This window comes from Phodopus roborovskii, unplaced genomic scaffold (genome assembly GCF_943737965.1).
Source record: "Phodopus roborovskii unplaced genomic scaffold, PHOROB, whole genome shotgun sequence".
Taxonomy (NCBI): Eukaryota; Metazoa; Chordata; class Mammalia; order Rodentia; family Cricetidae; genus Phodopus; species Phodopus roborovskii.
In genome coordinates this window covers 55581499-55601370 of record NW_026126480.1, presented here as the reverse complement: position 1 = coordinate 55601370, position 19872 = coordinate 55581499, and the positions used below count along the sequence as shown (strand labels likewise).

The 19872-nt window shown below is 48.1% G+C and overlaps 1 protein-coding gene across 1 annotated transcript; it reads left to right on the top strand.

Annotated features, from left to right (window-relative positions):
* The first annotated feature begins 2195 nt into the window (after positions 1 to 2195).
* Positions 2196 to 18752, top strand: Slc22a11 (solute carrier family 22 member 11). The gene is made up of 10 exons (XM_051193776.1): positions 2196 to 2704; positions 4488 to 4591; positions 4968 to 5122; positions 5210 to 5378; positions 7193 to 7316; positions 8816 to 8925; positions 10419 to 10633; positions 15728 to 15836; positions 16284 to 16490; positions 18667 to 18752. The coding sequence occupies exons 1-10, from the start codon at positions 2312 to 2314 to the stop codon at positions 18725 to 18727; spliced, it is 1647 nt and encodes a 548-aa protein (XP_051049733.1). The 5' UTR covers positions 2196 to 2311; the 3' UTR covers positions 18728 to 18752.
* The last annotated feature ends 1120 nt before the right edge of the window (positions 18753 to 19872 follow it).

Sequence of the window (19872 nt, the reverse complement as noted above, 5' to 3'; positions counted from 1 at the left end):
ATGGTGATTGTGGCAGTGGGACGTATGATGGCGGTGGTGATGATGATGGTCACAGTGATTATTGTGATGACAGTGATGGTGGTGGTGGTGATGGTAATAATGAGGTCATAGTGATGATGATGATGGTGGTGATGGTGATGATGGTGATGGTAACGAGGGTGGAGGAAGTAAATATTTGTTTGTTCATTATCTTATTTAATCTTACCACTTTAAGTGGAAGACCCCATTTTGGAGACAAGAAAGGGGCAGGAACTGGTAAGGTCATCTGGCAGCCAGCCTAGCCTTTGGTTTCCTTCATGGGAGTCCTTGTCTGGGAAAGTGAACCCAACAGCAATCCTGGTTCTGTGAGGAACAGGTGTTTACCTCATCCAAACGAGTTTAGTGAGACTCCCCAGAGAGCTGAGCTGCTATCATCTAAGGCTGCTTTCTCCCCAAGGGCCTCCTCCTCACTGACCTGTTCATCCTTGTTGAGCCTGAGGAGACAGGCACCAAGCACTGCCCGCTCAGCCGGGTGCTTAGAAGTGTTGCAGTCCCGGTTGGGACCACCAGGTGGCGGAGCAGCCGCACCTCGCCCCGCCCCCTAGCAGCCCTAGAAAAGCAGCAGAAAACACAAATTAAAAATTCCTTGGCCTGGACATGGAAGTCAGCTGGAGATTCCGAGAGCCTTCTGGCAAATCTGGGAGGTTTGACCTTCTGCTAGCAAATCCTGGAGGAGTCCGTGACAGGCAAAGACAGGGAAGGAGTTGGAAAGGGAATAAATCCCTACCCACTATGCTTTGGCTTTCAGCCTCCTGGAACCCAAAGACTCAGCACAATCCCCAGAGGCTGGGGAGGGGGGGGGGGTTGTTCAAGGCTGTGCAGGTGAAGGCCCAGCCCATGGTCTGATGCGTGCTCAGGTTTGCAAGCATTACTGTTTCACAGACTAAGAAGTCAGAGGGACAGGGAAGCGAGGCCATGCCTCAAGGTTAAGGCCAGGGTACCAGCCCTTGTTGAATCTAGCCTACCCCTTTCCTGCCACCTCCCATGGGTTCCTCTGGCCTGGTTTCCCCATCTCTCTGAATCTGCAGTGGCAGACAGTACAGTGTGCCCCCTTACTGAAGCAGAGTAAGGGAGTCCCACACAGCTCTCCAAGGCCTTTAGAGAGGTTCCAGGAAGTTTGGGGTCCTCACCCATGTACAGGTCTCTCTAAAACCTAATGACACTTCCCTCTGGCACCCAGAGGGGTAACCTGGGGCTGACTGATATTATGAACCATACCCTGGGTTCCGGACCAGCTGGAAGCCACTCAGGCACTGCGCACAAGACATCCAGGAGAGCTCAGGCTTTGGTGTCTTTGAATTTGAGCCTGACTGTATGACCTTGGTCAAGTTGCCTGCCCTCTCTGAACCTTCTGTCTTGGCTGCTATGAGAAATGGATGAGGGCACAGAGCACAGCACAGAAGGAGACAACTCTGGGAGCAGAGGATGGCTGTCACCAAGGACACTGCACTAGGGTCAGGGAGGCTTCAGGAAGGCGGGAGATGGGTGACCAAAGAGAGGCCCTTGAGTGACTTCAGAGAGATTCTGAGAAACAACAACCATGGGTTCTGCCCTGAAGTTTCCAGTCTGGTAAAGAGGCTCAGAGCAAGAGTTCTGGACAAATGGCTAGATGGGGAAAGGCTCTTGCCTAAGGACCTGAGTTTAACCCCTGGGAGCCACATGATGGAGGCTGTCCTCTGAGCTCCACACACATTTGCACACACTCACATGCCCCCAAACAAATGAGCAAATAAGTAAATAGCCAGCGACTACCAGCATCAGCCACTGAACCAACTGGGTTCCAGTAAGGTCAATGGTTCCCTGATTGGCAACCCTATGACAAGTTTGAAGGGTATAAAGTCCCAGGTGAGAAGAGCTGGGGATCGGAGCCCAGGCTAAGGTTGAACATTGACTGCCCCCGGGTAAGCAGTGGCAGCAGCCGGTCCTTCCATGGCTGTAACTCAGTAACAGCTTTGCCCTGGAGGTTGAAAAACATCTGTCTGATTTTTCTCTCTTGGTACCAGAGAGGGCTCAGGCCTCCCTGTCCTGACCTGGTAGCAGTCCTTCCATCCAGGCGGCTCAGCACAGTGAGCCCTCTACCTGGTGTCCCCTTTAGAGTGTCGGGACATCCCAGTGACCACTCCTGGAAACAGGACAAGGAGACGTTTATTCCCCCTCCCATTTCTACCAGCAGAGCAAGGAGGAGCTTGGGAGCACTTGGCATCCATGAGGACCAGTGAGGACTAGCAGGTCCTGCACTCACCTTCCCCAACAGCGAGGATCAGCTCCACTCATGGCATTCGAGGAGCTCCTGGACAGAGCTGGGGGTGTGGGACTCTTCCAGGTCCTGCAGGTCTGCACATTGTTCCTCCCTACCCTCTCGTTACCTTTCCACATGCTTCTGGAGAATTTCTCAGCCGCTGTCCCAGACCACCGCTGTTGGACCCATATTCTGGACAATAGCTCTGAGGTGTTCACCAATCTGACCCACGAGGCCCTCCTGGCCATCTCCATCCCACCTGGCCCCAACCTGAAGCCTCACCAGTGCCGTCGCTTCCGCCATCCACAGTGGCAGCTCCTGGACCCCAGTGCCACAGCTGCCAACGGGAGCGAGGCTGCCACAGAGCCATGTCTGGATGGCTGGGTCTATGACCACAGTACCTTTACAACTACAATCGTAACCAGGGTAAGGCTCTCCAGAACTGGCCTGCACAGCTTGCTTCCTCCCCCAGCCTTGCAGGGGGAGATGACTCAGCCGGTAAAAGGCTGAGGATCTGAGTTCAAAGCCCCAGAACCCATATAAAAAGGGGGAGGCATGGGCAGTGCTAACGAGACAGGAAGATCCCTGGGGCTTCAGTGAGCACCAGCTTCAGCGAGAGACCCTACAAAGTAAAGAGTAATTGAGAAAGACGCCTATTGTTAACCTCAAGAGGTACACACACACACACACACACACACACACACACACGCACACGCACACGCACACACACACTGCACACACGCCATGCACACACACACACGCGCCATGCACACGCACACGCACACACACCATGCACACACACACGCACACGCACACACACGCCATGCACACACCAACACATAAAACAGGTATCCAGCTATCCAATACGGAAGGCAGATTTGACCTCTCCACAGGTAGAGAAATCATCAGGTAGAGATGTGGTCTTCTGTGGGGGACAAAAGGGCAGTCACAGCTAGGAGCCTGGGAGGGACAGAGGGCAGAAAGTGACAAAGAGGAAGCTTGCTAAACCAGCTTAACTGGATTCTCTCTGAAACAGAGTGGGGTGTTCCTGTTGAACAGTCTTAGAGTTCTTTAACAAAACTGGAGTGCAATATAGATGGATCTAGGGATAGTTTGCTCAATGGAAAGAGAGAATAGTTTGCTCAAGTACGGGGGTTGGGGGGGGTGGGGGAGATGTGTGTCCACAAGCAGGTATACCTGTATATGCATGTATGTGTGTATGGAAGCTGGAGCCATGCACCTTTAAAAAAAATTGTGGTGTGTGTGTGTGTGTGTGGTCTAGGTGTAAATAGCCATCTATGTGCAAGTGCCTATACACACCAGCAGAGTCCACAGATGTCAAGTGCTTCTATCCCTCTGCCTATCTCTTTGAGGCACAGTCTCTCCCTGAACCTGGGCTCACATTTCCTCAGCTAGGCCAGAAGCCAGAAAGCCCTGGAATCCTGTCTCTTCCCCTCCCCCATCCCCTGTAGAGCTGGGGTTACAGGCACGAGCCAGATGCCTAGCTTGTTAGGTGAGTGGGTGTTCAAATTCTGGTCCTCATGACCGCACACAAGGGGCTCTTAACTGTCCTTGTTTTGTGACACGGGATCTTCCTGCCTTGGGACAGCAGGCTTCAAGACTTGTCTGGCCAGAGGCACCTCCTTTCCCCCACCCCACCCCCCATGTTGGGAATACAGGCGTGAACCACCTTGCCCATAGTCACATCTTCATGCTTCTGTAGCAAGCACATTCCTACTGAACTCTCTCTCCCTCAAGTGGAGAAGTTTATTATGTGGCTTGTACTTCTGATGGCTTATGGTGACCCGAGCTCAGATGTGGGCTTGGGTTTTAGGACAGACAGGAGCTTGGGACAGACCCATTTACACAATCAGCATTTAGAAAGCAAGGCTGGCTCAGCAGACTCTTTCCTGTCCTGTCACTTTTTGGTGACATGCACTGTTCCACAGGCTGCCCTTCTAGCCATGACCTCACATAGTCCTGTGGGCTGGGTCCTGTCACTGTCCATATTGAATAAATGAAGCTACCAGATGCAAGGCAGGTTGTGTCCAATAACCAAGCTCCTGTGGTCTGACACTGCAATCCTTGTAGAGACTGGGCTTTGAGGGCCTAGGCTGGCCAGGCTCTTGGCAGAAGACCCTCAACTCAGCCCTCCACCAGCCACCCTTTCCACGTAACATTGAAACTGTCAGGCTTCTCTCTCTTCCAGTGGGACCTGGTGTGTACCTCCCAGAGCCTGAAGCCCCTGGGCCAGGCCATCTACATGACTGGTCTCCTGGTAGGATCCATGTTCTGGGGCTTTCTCTCTCACCGGTGAGTATCCCCTCTCCTCTTGGTAGAATAACTCTCTGGGAGTAGAAAGTAAGAAGGTATCAGGCAAACTCTGGTGTTCCCAACCAGAGGGGGCTCCCTCCCAGGTCACCCATGTGTTGCCACTGAGCCCCAAGGGACTCAGACCTGGGTGCTAAATGCCAAAGCCATATTCTTGACTACAAGTTTTAACCAACCCTGAGAGCAAGAGACTACCATTTCAATCACAAAGCCTTCCATGTTCCCAGAAGTTTCTAGAAGCTCTGAGAAAGTACAGCTGGCTTCATTTGGCTCCCTTTGTAAGACCCTGAGCAGGTACCACCTGCCCTGTGTAGGGTCCCCAAGGACATCTCCACACCCCATGTGTTCATCATCACAGGATGGGGCGCAAGCCGATGCTGAGCTGGTGTTTCCTGCAAGTGGCTATGGGCAGTGCTGGTGCCACCTTGGCTCCCAACTTCTTTGTCTACTGTGTTCTTCGGTTCCTGACTGCCTTTGGGCTGGCTGGTGCCATTCTGGCCCAGTCCACACTTGGTAGGTACCCGGAGGCCTTTACTCTTTCTCCTGCCCTGGAGCAAGAGGGGCCTGAACCTCACTCTTGACCTGCACCTCACCTTTCAGTGGTCGAGTGGAGTACAACGCACAGGAGGGATGTTATCATGATAATCCTTAGCTGCATTTCCAGCACAGGCCACATAGTCTTGGCAGGCCTGGCCTTTGCCCTGCGGGATTGGCGAAACCTCCAGCTAGCTGTGTCCATCCCTTTCTTGGCCTCATTCCTGCTGTCCTGGTCAGTATTCTGGGGTCTCTTTTCATGGGAGACCTGTGGGGGGAGGAAGTCTGTCTATCTCACCATCCCAGCCACGTCTGGCTGGGAGCACAGGAGGACAATGACATTCATCATTTGGAGTCCCTGGGTGAATGCTTCAGCCAGACCATGTAGCACTGACTGGAGAGTGGACCCTGCCAACACTTAAAACCAGGAGTCTTGTAAAAACAGAAACAAGTGGCCCGCCCACCCTTTCTTGTGAAATGAGAAGGTCCTGGGTCCCAGCAGACAGGAATGGGGCTAAAGCAGGACAGCAGCCTCTGCCCTCTGGGTTGGGGCTGACCCCATGCTCCTTCCATGCCAGCACTGTCCCCAACCCCAGCCTGACCAGCAGGGCACTTGGGATCCTAGTCTGCAAGGACCAGTGTTGGAGGTGAGACTTTTTTATTCAGGATGAGGATGAGAGGCCACTGTGCTGTTGAGTTATATTTTGGGCTTCTTTTTACTTTTTATTTTGAAACAAAATTTCCCCAGCTGACCTCAGACTCAATCCATGGCCCAGGTTGGCTTTGCAAACCTACTGCTTTAGCCTCCTGAGCCCCAGGTCCACAAACCTGCACCACAGGCTTGGTCAGCTGACTCATATATATATGTATGTATATATATATATATATATATATGTGTGTATGTATGTATGTATATATATATATGTGTATGTATATATATATAATTTTTTATTTTACATATCTATCCCAGCTCCCTTTCCCTCCCTCCCATGCCCTTTGACCCTCCCTCCCATCCCATCCCCCCCTCACTCCACAGGGAGGGTGATGCATGTGCCAAACTGCCTGAAACAGGCCAAACCCAGTGTCTTTGACCAGAGAAAGTTTTCTCAAGGACAGCAGCCCCTAAGATTGGGGACAAACAGACTGGTTTTTATAACCTACTTAGCGCTGCCTTAGAGGAATTAAACAGTATAAAACAAAATAAAACAAAACAAGGCCGGATGGTGATGGCTCATGCTTTTAATCCCAGCACTCGGGAGGCAGAGGCAGGCAGATCTCTGTGAATTCAAGCCCAGCCTGGTCTACAGAGCGAGTTCCAGGACGGGCTCCAGAGCTACACAGAGAAATCCTGTCTCGAAAAACAAAACAAAACAAGCAAAACAAACAACCAAACAAACAAACAAAAACCAGAATAAAACAAGATCAAGTGACTGTGTATGTGCGTGTGTCTGTGTGTGTGTGAAGCTTTCTTTTAGATTTATTTATTTATTTGGGGATGCACATGTGCCACTGTGTGTGTGTGTGTGTGTGTGTGTAAGCAAGCTTTCTTTTAGATTTATTTATTTATTTATTTATTTATTTATTTATTTATTTGGGGATGCACATGTGTCACTGTGTGTGTGTGGGTCAGGGAACAATGTGCAAACATTTGTCCTTTGCTCTCAGCATATGAGTCCCAGAGATTCAACTCAGGTTGCCAGGCTTGGCGCAAGTTCCTTTACCCCCAATTGGACTTTCTACCATAGCAATGACCTCAGAATCACTGGAGAGGCAGCTTCTGCGTCCCTATAACCTGTACATAGACAGGACACGAAGCCCCTGGCTTCAAGCAAGGCCAGTTGAGGTGGTCCAGAGAAGAAGAGGGAGGAGCCTGGGTGTTGGGGCTCTGTCCAATCCAGCTTTAACAGGATAGATCAGTTGTTCCTTTCTGCTCCTTTGTCACATCAAGCTGGGGGCTCTGCTGCCCCCTGTTCCCTCCCATACAACTCTAGATTACCCACGGTGCTCCAGGACAACAAAGTCCTAGTGAAACACTGGTTTCTTTGACAGGTGGCTGCCAGAATCTGCCCGATGGCTGATTATCATAGGCCAACCAGAGAAAGCACTTCAGGAACTCCACAAGGTAGCCAGGATAAATGGCCACAAAGAAGCCAAAAAGACACTGACCACAGAGGTGAGAGGCAATTGTCATAACTCGGGAAAATATGTCCAGGAGGTGTCATCTGTATTACCCCCCTCCACTGTCCACTGCACCCCCATCTCCATCAAGGTTACCAAGAACATCACAAACCACCACTGTCATCGCATGAGATCCCGTACCCATCAATACCAACATCACTATATGAGCGCTATTGCTATCATCAACAAAAGCAAGATCATTGTCAACACCTTCAGCAGCACCATTAAAACCACCACAGTCCATCTCTACAACCACCTCCCCCACTACAATGGATTTCCTCTGCACCACAACCAACACTGTCATTAATATCACTACCAGTATCTCTACAAAACACCATCATCATACCATTCATCACTTTCTCTATCTTCTTTTTTTTTTTTTTTTTTTGAGACAGGTTTTCTCTGTGGGGGACAAACATGCTTTATAGACCTGGCTGGCCTCGAACTCACAGAGATCCACCTGTTTCTGCCTCCTGAGTGCTGGGATTAAAGGCAGATTAAAGGTGTTTGTACCACCACCTGGCTCACTTCCTCTATCTTTACCACTACCACCATCATCATCCCCATCATGACCATCATCTCTACCATCCCCACTATCATCATCATCTCCACCATCACAATCAACCCTACCCTACTCACAATCCCCACCCTCCTCACCATCCCCATCATCATCATCATTCCTGCCATCCCCACCATCATCATGTTCACCATCACAGTCATCCCCACCATCCCCATACTTCTCATCACCATTATCTCTACCATCCCCACTGTATCCATCACCCCATATATACCATTACCGTCTGTACCATCATCACCATTCCCAATATCACTAGCATCACTACTATTCCTACCATCATTGCCATGCCCACTATCCCCACCACTGTTACCATAGCACTATCACCGTACCCCTACCATCACTGCCATCCCTACCATCACTACCAAGAACAATACCACGATTATCACCTGTCTCATCTATGACCTAAACCTGGGTGTTTCACACACCTGGCTCATGGAACTTCTTGATGTATCTGGGGAAATAAGGTTGTTATTTGAAGTCAGCTAATTTTAGGAAGTATGTGGAGGATATTCTGCAGAAGATAAAGGACACAGAACTCTGTGGAGGTACCAGGGGAAGCTACTAGAAGCAGGTCAGATAGTTAATACCAGGCTAGGAGGGCTCAAGGTGCAAGAAATAAAGGAGCCCTTGGAGAGAACAGGGAGGGTCCAGCTTGGCCAGGGTGGGCATGCCATGGTGCCAGCCATCAGGGGTGTAGTGCTTGACAAGCAACATGAGGTTCCTCCATCTGGTTCAGTAAGCCAGGCCTGCACAAAAGGCCACAGAGGCCAGAGGGGACCTCTGTTACCCTTCCCATTCACAAGTCCAGAGGTCTAGGTCAAGCTAAGCCCTTGTTCTTGTCCACTTGAGTTATCACTATCTGGCACAGTGCAAGCCTATCACTCTAACATTCATTCCTGTTTTCTCCCCTCCTGGAGGTGCTAACATCCAACATGGACAGAGAGGAATCCAAGACTCAGGGATCTGTGTTGGACCTGTTTCGCCAGCCTGTGATTTGCCAGAGAATCTGCGCCATGACTGTGGTGAAGTATGATGTCCTGGTTACCTCTCTCAGAGGCACAAATGGAGCATGAGAGTGGTGTCCAGGGAACCCATCATCCTCAGGCCTCCCAAGGGCATCCAAGAGACCGGAGTCCTAGTAGGCTGGGTTCAGACAGGAGAGAGCTGATCTGGGCATGTGTGTGTGCTGGAAGCCAGCTGAGAGACACAGCTGGAATGGCAGTCTCTGTAGGAGACCCGGCAGGCTCTCCCAGAGATGTTTGTTAGCCTTGACAACTTGGTCCCAGAGGGTGACAGCTCCCATTTCACAGATGGGAAAAGTAGGTCCCAGATAGATGAGTAGTTGCTGATGGGAGACTGTACTTGAACCCTGGCCAAGCAGCTTCTAGTTCCCCATGCCTTGCACAGAGAGCCCTGCCTGCCTTGAGAAGCATTAGGGATCAGCAAATGTCCCCTGCAAGCAAGTTTAGTTGGCATTACAGCCAAAGAGCATATGAAAAAGGAAGATCAGGCTTGATTGGAATTTGGTCTTCAATAAAACTAACGTTGAGGCTGGGAGTATGTCTAAATGAGTGGAGTGCCTGTCTATGATGCAGGAAGCCCTAGGTTCAATCCTAGCACCACACAAAAGCAGATGTGGTAGGCTAGCCTGGGGTACGTGAGCCCATCTCAAAAACAAAACAAAACAAAACAAACAAACAAAAAAAAAAAAAACCCACCCAAACCTAATGAGTGAAAATTTTGTTTCACGCTATAGTTAGCCACACATAAGATATAACCACAAATAGTGTATCTCTGAACAAAGAATGGGATTAAATGCTCTTTTTTTGTAAACTTTCAATTTTAGTTTTTTGTTTGTTTGTTTTCCATCTTAATAAATTACAAGGAAGCCAACATTCAGACCCCACCCTCAAAAACCCTTTCAAGGCTTCCTGGCTCTCTCCCAGGGGCCACAAAGTATCTTTTGTTACTTCAATCAGAGGCTTTGAGGTGCTAACCCTGCCATTACCCACAACTCTCTGTTGTTCCCATGGAAGGTTCTAGATCCTTTTGAGTCCTCCTCAAGTCAGTGTCTACCTAAGTCTGAATAGCTGGAACCTCTGTTACACCGAGCTTTGCCTCTGCAGCCATCACCCAGGCTGTCAGCATCTACTGGGCAAAGCCATTTGGGGGCTTTGATAGGGCTTAAGAGTGGTGAGGAATAATTTCACCTTATAGCAACTGCTAAATTCAAGCCCTATGGAGCTGGAGGATGAGACCACTCTGTCCTCAGGAGTGACTGAGGAGGTGTCAGGGAGCGAAGAACCAAGGTGGTGCTTCTGGGGTTCTCCAGTCACCTGTGGATCTGCCCCGGGATGCTATCCCCAGCTGAGGGGCATGCTCCCTGAAGCAGGAGCTTAAAACTTTCTGAGGTCCCTCTTTGCTGAGAGAGACCTCCCTGGGGCAAAGCCAGTGAGAGCTGATGCTGCGGGCTGGGGTCATTCCTCTGTGGCATGCACCTGACTCTGGCTCTGCCCACAGCTTCTCCCTAATGTTGTCCTACTATGGCCTGGTCCTGGACCTGCAAAGCCTGGGCGGGAACATCTTCCTCTTGCAGACCCTCTTTGGTGTCATGGACTTCCTGAGCCGATCCACAACCATCCTATTGCTCAGGTTCCTGGGTCGCCGTATGACCCTGGTGGGCTTCCAGGCCCTGGTGGGGCTCTGCATCTCAGCCAATGCGCTGGTGCCACAAGGTGAGACAAGAGGATGAACAGGGAGCCAGGGCAGAGTCCTGCCACCCAGCCATGCCACTCCCTTTCATGGCACCTCTTCCTTTTCCTCCGCTTGAGCGCAGCCACAGAGCCTCAGTTCTGCCTGGCCTGTGACCATCACAAGCCCCTGGCCATTTCCCCGAGGAGAAAACTAGGGTTCAGAGAAGTGAAACAGTTGCCTGAATTACTCAGTGGCATAGCTAGGGCTATGTTCCTTCTTGTTACTTGTTTTGGCTCCAAGAGACAGGATTTCAAGTAGCTCGGGCTGGCCTCAGACTACATAGCCTTGGATGGCCTTGAACTCCTGATCTTCCTGCGCTACCTGCCTGCTACTGGGATCACAGGCATGTACCACCATCCCAGGCAGCAGCAGTAGCAGCTGCTCCTCTTCTTCCTCTGAGACAGAGTATCACTATATAACTCTGGATGATCTGAATCTTGCTATGTAGACTTGACTGGCCCTTAGAATTCCATTTGCCTCTGCTTCCCAAGTAATGGGATTTAAAGTGTGTGCCACCACACCCGGCATGGCAGCGTCTTTGTTAATGCCGTTGGTCTTTCTTTTATACAGAGCTGGGAGGCTCTGGGGGCCAGGTGTTATGATAAAGTGTGAGGAGAACTTTGGCAGGTTCCATGGCAGTCGAGGGTAACAGAGGTGGGGGACAAACACACCAGGCAGACAGAGCTTAGTGAGAAGTTTTATTAGAAAGGGAAGGGGGGAGGAAAGAGAAAAGAGGTAAAGAGACACAGAGGACAGAATAGGGAGGCAGGAAAAGTCCTGTCTGCCCCAGGGAAACAGCAGGAAAGAGAGAAAAAGAGAGTATAAGTGGGCGGGTCTTTCTTCAAAGGAGTCTTTTGCACCTGTATCCACACTAATAGTCACAGAACCCTGGGCTGACCAGGGTACTGCCTAAGTACATTCTGCCAGGTAACAGGCCAGGCCAGGATAATGCCTGAATCCTCACACCAGGAGTTGGTTCTTTCTTCTGAACAGAGCTATAGTACCTGATACCCTCGTTTTTGTCCCTCTCAAAGCTCAGCTGGAGACTGGGGAAAGGGACCTGTGTCCTGCACTACAGTAAAAGCCAGTAGGAATGTAGAGAGATGCCCCTGTTGGCAGACAGCAAGGTCTGAGTAGAGGAGAAGGTGGCCTGTGTCTGACCCTGGGCCACAGCATCCCACGCCCACTCCCAAAGCAAAGGGGCAGTACTCAGAGCACTGAGTTTTCAGGGATGAAGTCTTTTGGTGAGAACTGTTCTTGACAGTGACTTTTGTGCTGCTGTGACAAAGCATCATTCCTTGCCTCTGAGAAGGAAGGGTTCTGTGGCCTATGGTTACAGAGGGTTACAGAGGGTAGAGCCGAGACAGCAGGCTGTAAACACAGGGTGCATTAGAACTGTGGCAGGAGGCTTCAGAAACCTCCAAAGCCACCTCCAGGGACATAACCCTCCAGCAAGGCTGTTACGAGCATGTTTTCCTGCCGGCCTGGTCCCAGAGCCACACCAGCCCCAAATAACACACAGAGACACTGTATTAGATATAATACTGTTGGCCTGTTATTAGCATTTTTTATTGGCTAGCTCTGCTCTGTCTTAAATATTAACCCATTTCTATTAATCTAAGTATTTTTATGTAGCCTTATCTAATCAGAGAGAGGGTCAGGTGTTCTGTTCTCTCTACATGTTGAATCTCCTCCTACCTCTCCCTGAAACCTCCTTGTCTCCTAGTCCTGCCTATCTTGCTTTCCTATTGGCCAGTAGTGCTTTATTTACTAACCAATAAGAGAAACATATTTACAGAATGACATCTCCCATCATCTCTTCCTTTTTGTCTAAAAGAAAGGGTTTTAACCTTAACATAACAAAAAATTTAACAAAACCATTATCAAATAAGAACCACAGTTAACAATATTTAGTCCATTAACATTTAGCAAGATTTAAAGGAAATATTACATCATTTATCCTATCTTTGTGATTCTAAAGTCCTATATATAACTTATCTTTAATCCTAAGGATTAAATTATAGGAACACTATAACCATAACTATCTGTCTTCAACCCCATCAAAGACCACAGAAGGATAATATATAAACTCTAGAATTGACAGAGACAACTTGCCTGGTCAGTCACCCGAAGTTCTTCTGTAATGTTCTATCTTCAGCCTATAGGCCATAGTGTGTCTGGCAGACTCCTCAGCAAAGCAGGAAATTTTAAACTATCCTACCTGTGTTGGCAGTTTGTTAGTCATTTTTCTCTGTGTCCTGCAGAATGTCTGGCAGACACTTCCATGAAGCAGGAACTCTGTAGCAATGTCCATCTAGTTTCAGCAGTCACTTCTCTGTTGGTCCTGCATGTCCACTTTATAAAGCATAAAGTCATACAGGCCAGACAAGAACAGTATCATGCCCAATCTTGCCATTTTGAAAGAAAACTTCATAACGCATTTCTTCAATGTCCATCTTCCTTTCTGATGCAGGTGGTATTGCCAGGAGCTGTTATGTCTCATTGTCAAGAAAAACCCTAAACCATTTTAAATGCCATATTCTGTAGGTCTTTGAAAGGTTTGAAGAATACCTATTCATTTTAAATACATCTCTGTATATCTAGAAAACCTAACTAACTTAACTATAAGTTTTGACTATTATAGGTAACTATCTATAATCTGTACTAAAATGTACATTACATTTTTAAATGAGCTATATAAACACAATAAACACAATAAACAAGAGGAGAAATAGACATCATAAAATTGACCTTAAATTGTATTAATAAATGAAAATCTATTTCAAAACAAAATATTCTATACCATAACCCCCTTTTACCTTTAAAGAGATTGGTTGTGGTCATTAACTATTTATAATCAACCCCATTTAAATGAAAACAAACATTTATAAACAATTTTTGAGAATTTGGGTATCATTCTTTTCAAATTGCTTCCTGCTGGTAGAGGGTGCTGTCATGGGGATCCTAGCCAGAAATCCTGGCTGTAGTGGTCTGTAAGGCTGCCTTGTCCCAGCGGTTTTGAATGTTGGATCACCTGGGACACTATTTCAGGGGGTCTGGCTTGATCAAACCATGTTAGTCTGGAAAAAATCCACAGTTTTTTATTTTCTGTGGAAACAAAAATAGTTATCCTTTTCCCCAGTAACCTGTCCTTATATTTAAATTTTGGAGTCAAAGCATTTTTAAAATATATAAATTGGATTAATTTAGCAGCATAGATAATCAAGTATATTATAGCAATTATTTCTTTCTTAGCATATGTATCCAGACTCTTTGTGTGCTTTTTATCTTTATGTAGCTTTTTCATTACTCTATATTTTTATTTTTAGAGACAGGGTTTCTCTGTGTAACTTTGGCTGCCCTGGAATTTATTCCATACACCAGGTTGACCTTGAAATCACAGAGATTTGCTTGCTTCTGTCTCCTGAGTATTGGAATTAAAGGCATGTGCCACCACACCCAGCTACTCCCTCCAGCTGCTTATACACACCATTGAATTGTTAGCAGCGCTTTTTAAAAGCTGTGCAGTTTTTTTTGTCTCTTATGATGAGTCAAGAAACCTCTTTTAAAGGAGCTACACAAATCTCTGCTTGTCTCTAGCAAAACAGAGTCCAACTGAGAAAAATGCTGTTATTAAGAAGCCTTGCTTGTCTTTGTCCTTTTGTTTCTAAAACCCATTTTTAAGCTTTTGTCAAGTTTTAAGTGAAAGTTCTCGGCCCCACATTGGGTGCCATTTTGTTACAAGCATGTTTTCCAGCTGGCCTGATCCCAGAGCTGCAAACAGCCCCAAATAACACACAGAGACACTGTATTAGATATAATGCTGTTGGCCTGTTACTGGCATTTCTTATTGTCTAGTTGTGTATTAAATATTAACCTATTTTTATTAATCTAAGTATTTCCACATGATCTTATCTTACTGGAGAGGGCCCAGCGTTCTGCTCTCTAGGGTCCTACATGTTGAATCTCCTCCCTATCTCTTCCCAAAACCTCCTTATGTCCTAGTCCCGCCTATCTTGCTTTCCTATTGACCAGCAATACTTTATTTATTAACCAATAAGAGAAACATATTTACAGAATAACATCTCCCATCACAAGGCCACCCCTCCTAGCCCTCCAAAACAGCCACCAACTGGGAACCAAGCATTCAAACTTATGGGGGACACCACATTAAAACTACGAGGTTTTGGCTCCCTGTCCACCTGTATGTGCACACATATAACCTCAGATGTTATTCTAGAATGTCATTCATATCCTTTATTTTATTTTATTTTTTAAGACAGGGTTTCACTATGTGGCACTGGCTGGCCTGAAACTCACAGGGATCCTCCTGCCTCTGCTTTCTGAATGCTTGGAGTAAAGGTACTTGCCACTAAGCACAGCAATCCATATCTTTTAAGACAGGGTTTCTCTGCCTCAAGTGACTCTGGGCTAGAGTTCACTGTTTAGGCTGGACTTTGTGGCCAATCAGCCCCCAACAGCCCACATGTCTCTACCTCCCAGCACTAAGATTATAATGTACACTACCATGCTAGCCTTTAGCGCCAGTGTGATCACCCCCTCCCCACTCCCGGGACTGAGGGCGGCTAGGTAAGTGTTCTGCCCCTGAGGCAGATCTCTAGCCCCTATAAGACTAGGTAAGACCATGTAGGAAGACAATGGCTGAGGATGCCTAAGTGCATGCTGTGCTGTTGAGGCATATTTCAGTCCCAGTAAGACTAAGTAAGACCGTGCCGGAAGACAGCCCAAGCCAGACTCATAGGACAGTAACCCTTGGCTTCCAGCTAGGGTGCTGTCATGCAGCCACCGGTCCTCACAAATAGGACAGAGGGTAATAAGAAGGTTGTAGGTATATGGGCACCCCAGGGCCCTGGCATGGCATAGCCTCCCTGTCATGGCCATCTGTGAATCTGCCCCAGGCCCGGCCACCCCAGCATACCTGTCTCTATGCCCTGGCCCATGGCCAAGGACCTCATCCCACGCTGTGTCCTCACTTGGTGCTTGGTAGCCGGGCATTGCATTGGCTTTGCTGAGGGCTACCTGCCTCGACCTCACTGTCACCATTGCACCTTCAGACCTTCAGACTCTACGCGTGGCCCTGGCCATCCTGGGGAAAAGCTTTTTGGGGATCTGCTTGGCTTCTCTCCCGATGTACAAGGCAGAGCTCTTCCCAACAGTGCTCAGGTAGGTGCTGGTAGGAGCCTCAGGCATGAGGGTGGTCATAGAGTCAGGGAAGGGACCCCTAGAGGCTCAGTGGAGAGGGCTGCAGGGCCCCTTAAAGCTTCAAGGGTACCCAGGCTTGAGGTTTGGTTTGGTGTTTTGAGACTAACTCTCACTACATAGGCCAAGCTGGCCTCACACTCACAGAAATCCTCCTGCCTCAGCTTTCTGACCATAGAAAGATGCAACTACAGGTATGCAACACCATGCCTGGCCTTCACTAATGTGTTTTGACAGTGTCTTCTGGCTCTCCCCCTGTAATATGGAGACTCAGAGCTGGGAGGCGAGTGGTCTAGTAGACGCCGAGGCAATGACTCCTGTACCCAGATGCCCCACCCCTGAAGCCAGCCATGCTGCCCTCCGGCCACAGTGGCAGCTACAACGATATCTGAGCCTCCTCTTCTCGCACAGGGTGACAACAACTGCCTTCCTCAACTCTGTGGGCCGCCTAGGGAGTATAATGGGCCCCTTGATTAAGATGGCCAGCCAGGTCCTGCCCCTGTTGCCACCCCTCACCTATGGAGCTCTCCCCATCGCTTCTAGCCTGGTCTTCCTGCTCTTCCTCCCAGAGACCCAGGGAATTCCACTCCCAGACACCATCCAGGACTTGGAGGGCAGGTGAGTGTCCTGGGTCACCTGGGCTGGGTCAGGCTTTCTTTCGGGTGGGCAAGAGATGAGCGTAGCTGCAGGGAAGTTATTTCCAAGGCTGTGCTCCTGAAGCCATTGAAGCTCTGAGACTGCCCTGTGACGGTTGTGACCATTTCCATCTACAGGATGAGTAAGGCTTAGAGAAACAAGTTACAAGTCTAAGGTCCCTCCAGGGAGGTGGTGACTGAAGCTTAGGCAGGAAAATGGTGTGAACAGGGGCACAGACTGAGTACCCACCTTTGAAGTTGCATGACCTCTCTTGCCAAAACTAGCACAGGAAGACATGGATGATCTGTGATGCCCTGGCTCCAAGTTCCCATGAATTCCTGGCTCAGAGGGAGCAGAGCTGAGTTCTTTGGTCACACTCCAGGCACCCATCCTGATATCTGGCCTGATGTTCCTGACATCAGGACAGGGAGTGAGAATTCCCAACTGCTTATTATAACCAACACCTCCTTCAATCCTGCTTCCTCACATGTAGAATGGGAGCTAGAGGAAAAACAAAACAAGGCCTGTGGAGACAGCACAGTGGGTGAAGTGCTTGCCCTCCCTCCCAGCTCAAGAGCTAAGTTCAGTCTCCCAGAACTTGTGGGAAGAAAAAATAGTAGGCATGGTAATCCTAGCACCAAAAAGGTATACATAAGCTCACTAGCTGGCCAGTTTGGCATACATGGCAAGCTCCAGCCAGTGAGAGATTCTGTCTCAAAAAAACAAGGTAAATGGACATGGTGGCATACACCTTTAATCCCAGCATGTGGGGATCGAAGAGGCGAGTGGATCTCTGAGTGCCAAGCCAGGCACAGCTACATAGTGAGATAACAAAAACAAAAGGGAAAAATAAGATGAGCCACCTGTGGAATGACACTCAAGGTTGACCTGTGGCCTCCATACTCATGCTCACAAGTGTATACTGAAAGAGAGAGAGAGAGAGCACACTGGTGTCGCTCAGCGTCATCTTCAGAATTAAATGATTAGTCCCTGTGCATGGCTCTCACTAAATAGACTGTCCCTACAGCTCCTGTATCCTTGGTGATTAGGTGGGGGCCTCTGCTGTTGTCATCACAGCAGTTGGGTCTTGGCTACTTAGTAAGTCCCTTCCCTAAGTCCCTCCCCTTTGTATTCACTGCTGGCCCTCAAGCATGCTAGACCAGCACTCTACATCTGCAGCCCACTTATTGCCTTTTTATTTTTCCAGACAGGGTTTCCCTGTAGCCCTGGCTGTCCTGGAATTGGCTCTGTAGACCAGGTTGGTCTCGAACTCACTTTCTGCCTGCCTCTGCCTCCTGAGTACTGGGATTAAAGGTGTGTACCAAAGCAGTGTAGTCTTGTTGTCTAGTTTCACTGTTAAGGGAACTGCCACTCAGAAAGGCTGTGTTGCTCATCTAAGGACCCTAGCTGAAAGGCAGGGAACTGATTTAATTGACTGATTTATTTATTTTTATTTTGTGTGTGTTGGTGTTTTGCCATGGGTGTCAGATTCCCTGGAACTGGAGATACAGACAGTTGTGAGCTGCCATGTGGGTGCTGGGAATCAAACCCCGGTCTTCTGAAAGGGCAGTCAGTAACAGCTGAGCCATCTCTCCAGCTCCTAATGGACTGTTTTTTTTTTTCCTTTTAATTTATGTATTATTTTGATTGTATGAGTATTCTGCTTACATGTATGTATGTGCAATGTGCATATGCCTGGTATCTGAAGAGACCGGAAAGAGGCGTCAGATTCCCTGGAAGCATGAGTTAAGGGTGGTTGTGATCACTTGTGGATGCTGGGAACCAAACCCAGACCTTCTGCGAGAGCAGCCAGTGTTCTGACCAGCTGAGCTGGCTCCAGCCCACTGTTGTGGTTTTCTTGAGTCAGAGTCTCACTGTGTAACCTAGCTGGCCTGGAACTCACTATTTACATCAAACTGGCCTTGAGCTTCAGACAATCCTCCTGCCTCAGCCTCCTAGTTGCTGAGGTCACAAACTTTCATCCCCACACTCAATTTAACTTAAGATTTCATTTAACTCACTTTCATTGTCTACCTGCTATGTTTCAGGTATGGTTCTAGGCAAGGGGCTCAAAGGAGCAATAAGACCCAAAGTGCTCACGCTCCCACCAGACCTGATATTTCCCATGTGTCAATGTTTCCTCTCTGGATTATTATAGGTCATCCACAGCCAAGAATAGCAAGCAAGAGGTGGTCATCATGGAAAGCACCTGGTTCTGAGAATGTCACCACTGGAGCCACCGGCTGACTGAAACCTTCTGGGAAGGCATGGCCTCTTTAATCTGAAGTGCACTGCTGTACTTTTTTACTCTCTGCTCTTTTGGGGGACTTCCACCCAGCTCCCAAATACATCACTCGTGCAGGCTTATTCTTTCTTATAAAAGCCAGGCCACAGCTTGGTTTGTTTCCAGCCACCTTTTCTTAACTTGAATTATCCCATCTGCCCTTTCCCTCTGGGCTTTTTTCTTCCTACTTCTGTAATCTTACTTTCACTCTCACTGACTGGCTGTGTGGCTGGCCCATTCTTTCCTCGGTCCTTGATCTTGCTCCTCCATCCTTTCTGCTCCTTTTCTCCTTCTATTTATGCTCTCTGCCTGGCCCCACCTATCCTTTCTCCTGACTTGCTATCAGTCTTTATCAGACCAATCACTTGTTTTAGACAGGTACCGTAACGTAGCTTCACTGGGTTAAATGTAACATAAATGAATAAAACTGTGTATAACAAAAACAGTTAACAAGAATTATATTTACAATACTCAGTCCATTTGTATTTAGCAAATTCCGAGAAAATGCTCCATTATCTATCTTATCTTAGTGAATCTAAAGTTTTATGCCCAATTTACTTTTTATCATAACTAAGGAAAACTGTAACTCTAATTATTAAGTCTTTAACTCCATCAAAGACCCAAAAAGATGTAGAATTACCTAACAACAGAAACATCTTGCTGCCTCAACAGTCACCAAAAGATCCCTTGCACCATGGGGGCATCCTCTTCAGCCTATAGGCCTAGAGTATCTGGCAGACTTTTTAGTGATACATGAAATTTGAAGACTGTCCTGCCTTGTATTAGCAAACTTCATCAGTTGCTTTCCTCTGTGTCTGGCAGACTTTTCTGTGAAAGCAGGAATTTTGAAGGACTGTCCTAACTTGTTTTGGCAAAGTTCAATAGTCTTTCTCCTGTGTGTCCTGTGTGTCCAATCTGCACAGCACATTGTCGGCAGTCAAGGCAAGAGCCAGCCCCAAATAATATACAGAGACTCTGTATTTGATATTATGTTGTTGGCCAGTTACTTGTTTCTTATAGGCTAGCTCTGTCTTAAGTATTAACCCATTTCTATGTATTTTCACGTGGTCTCCTTACCGG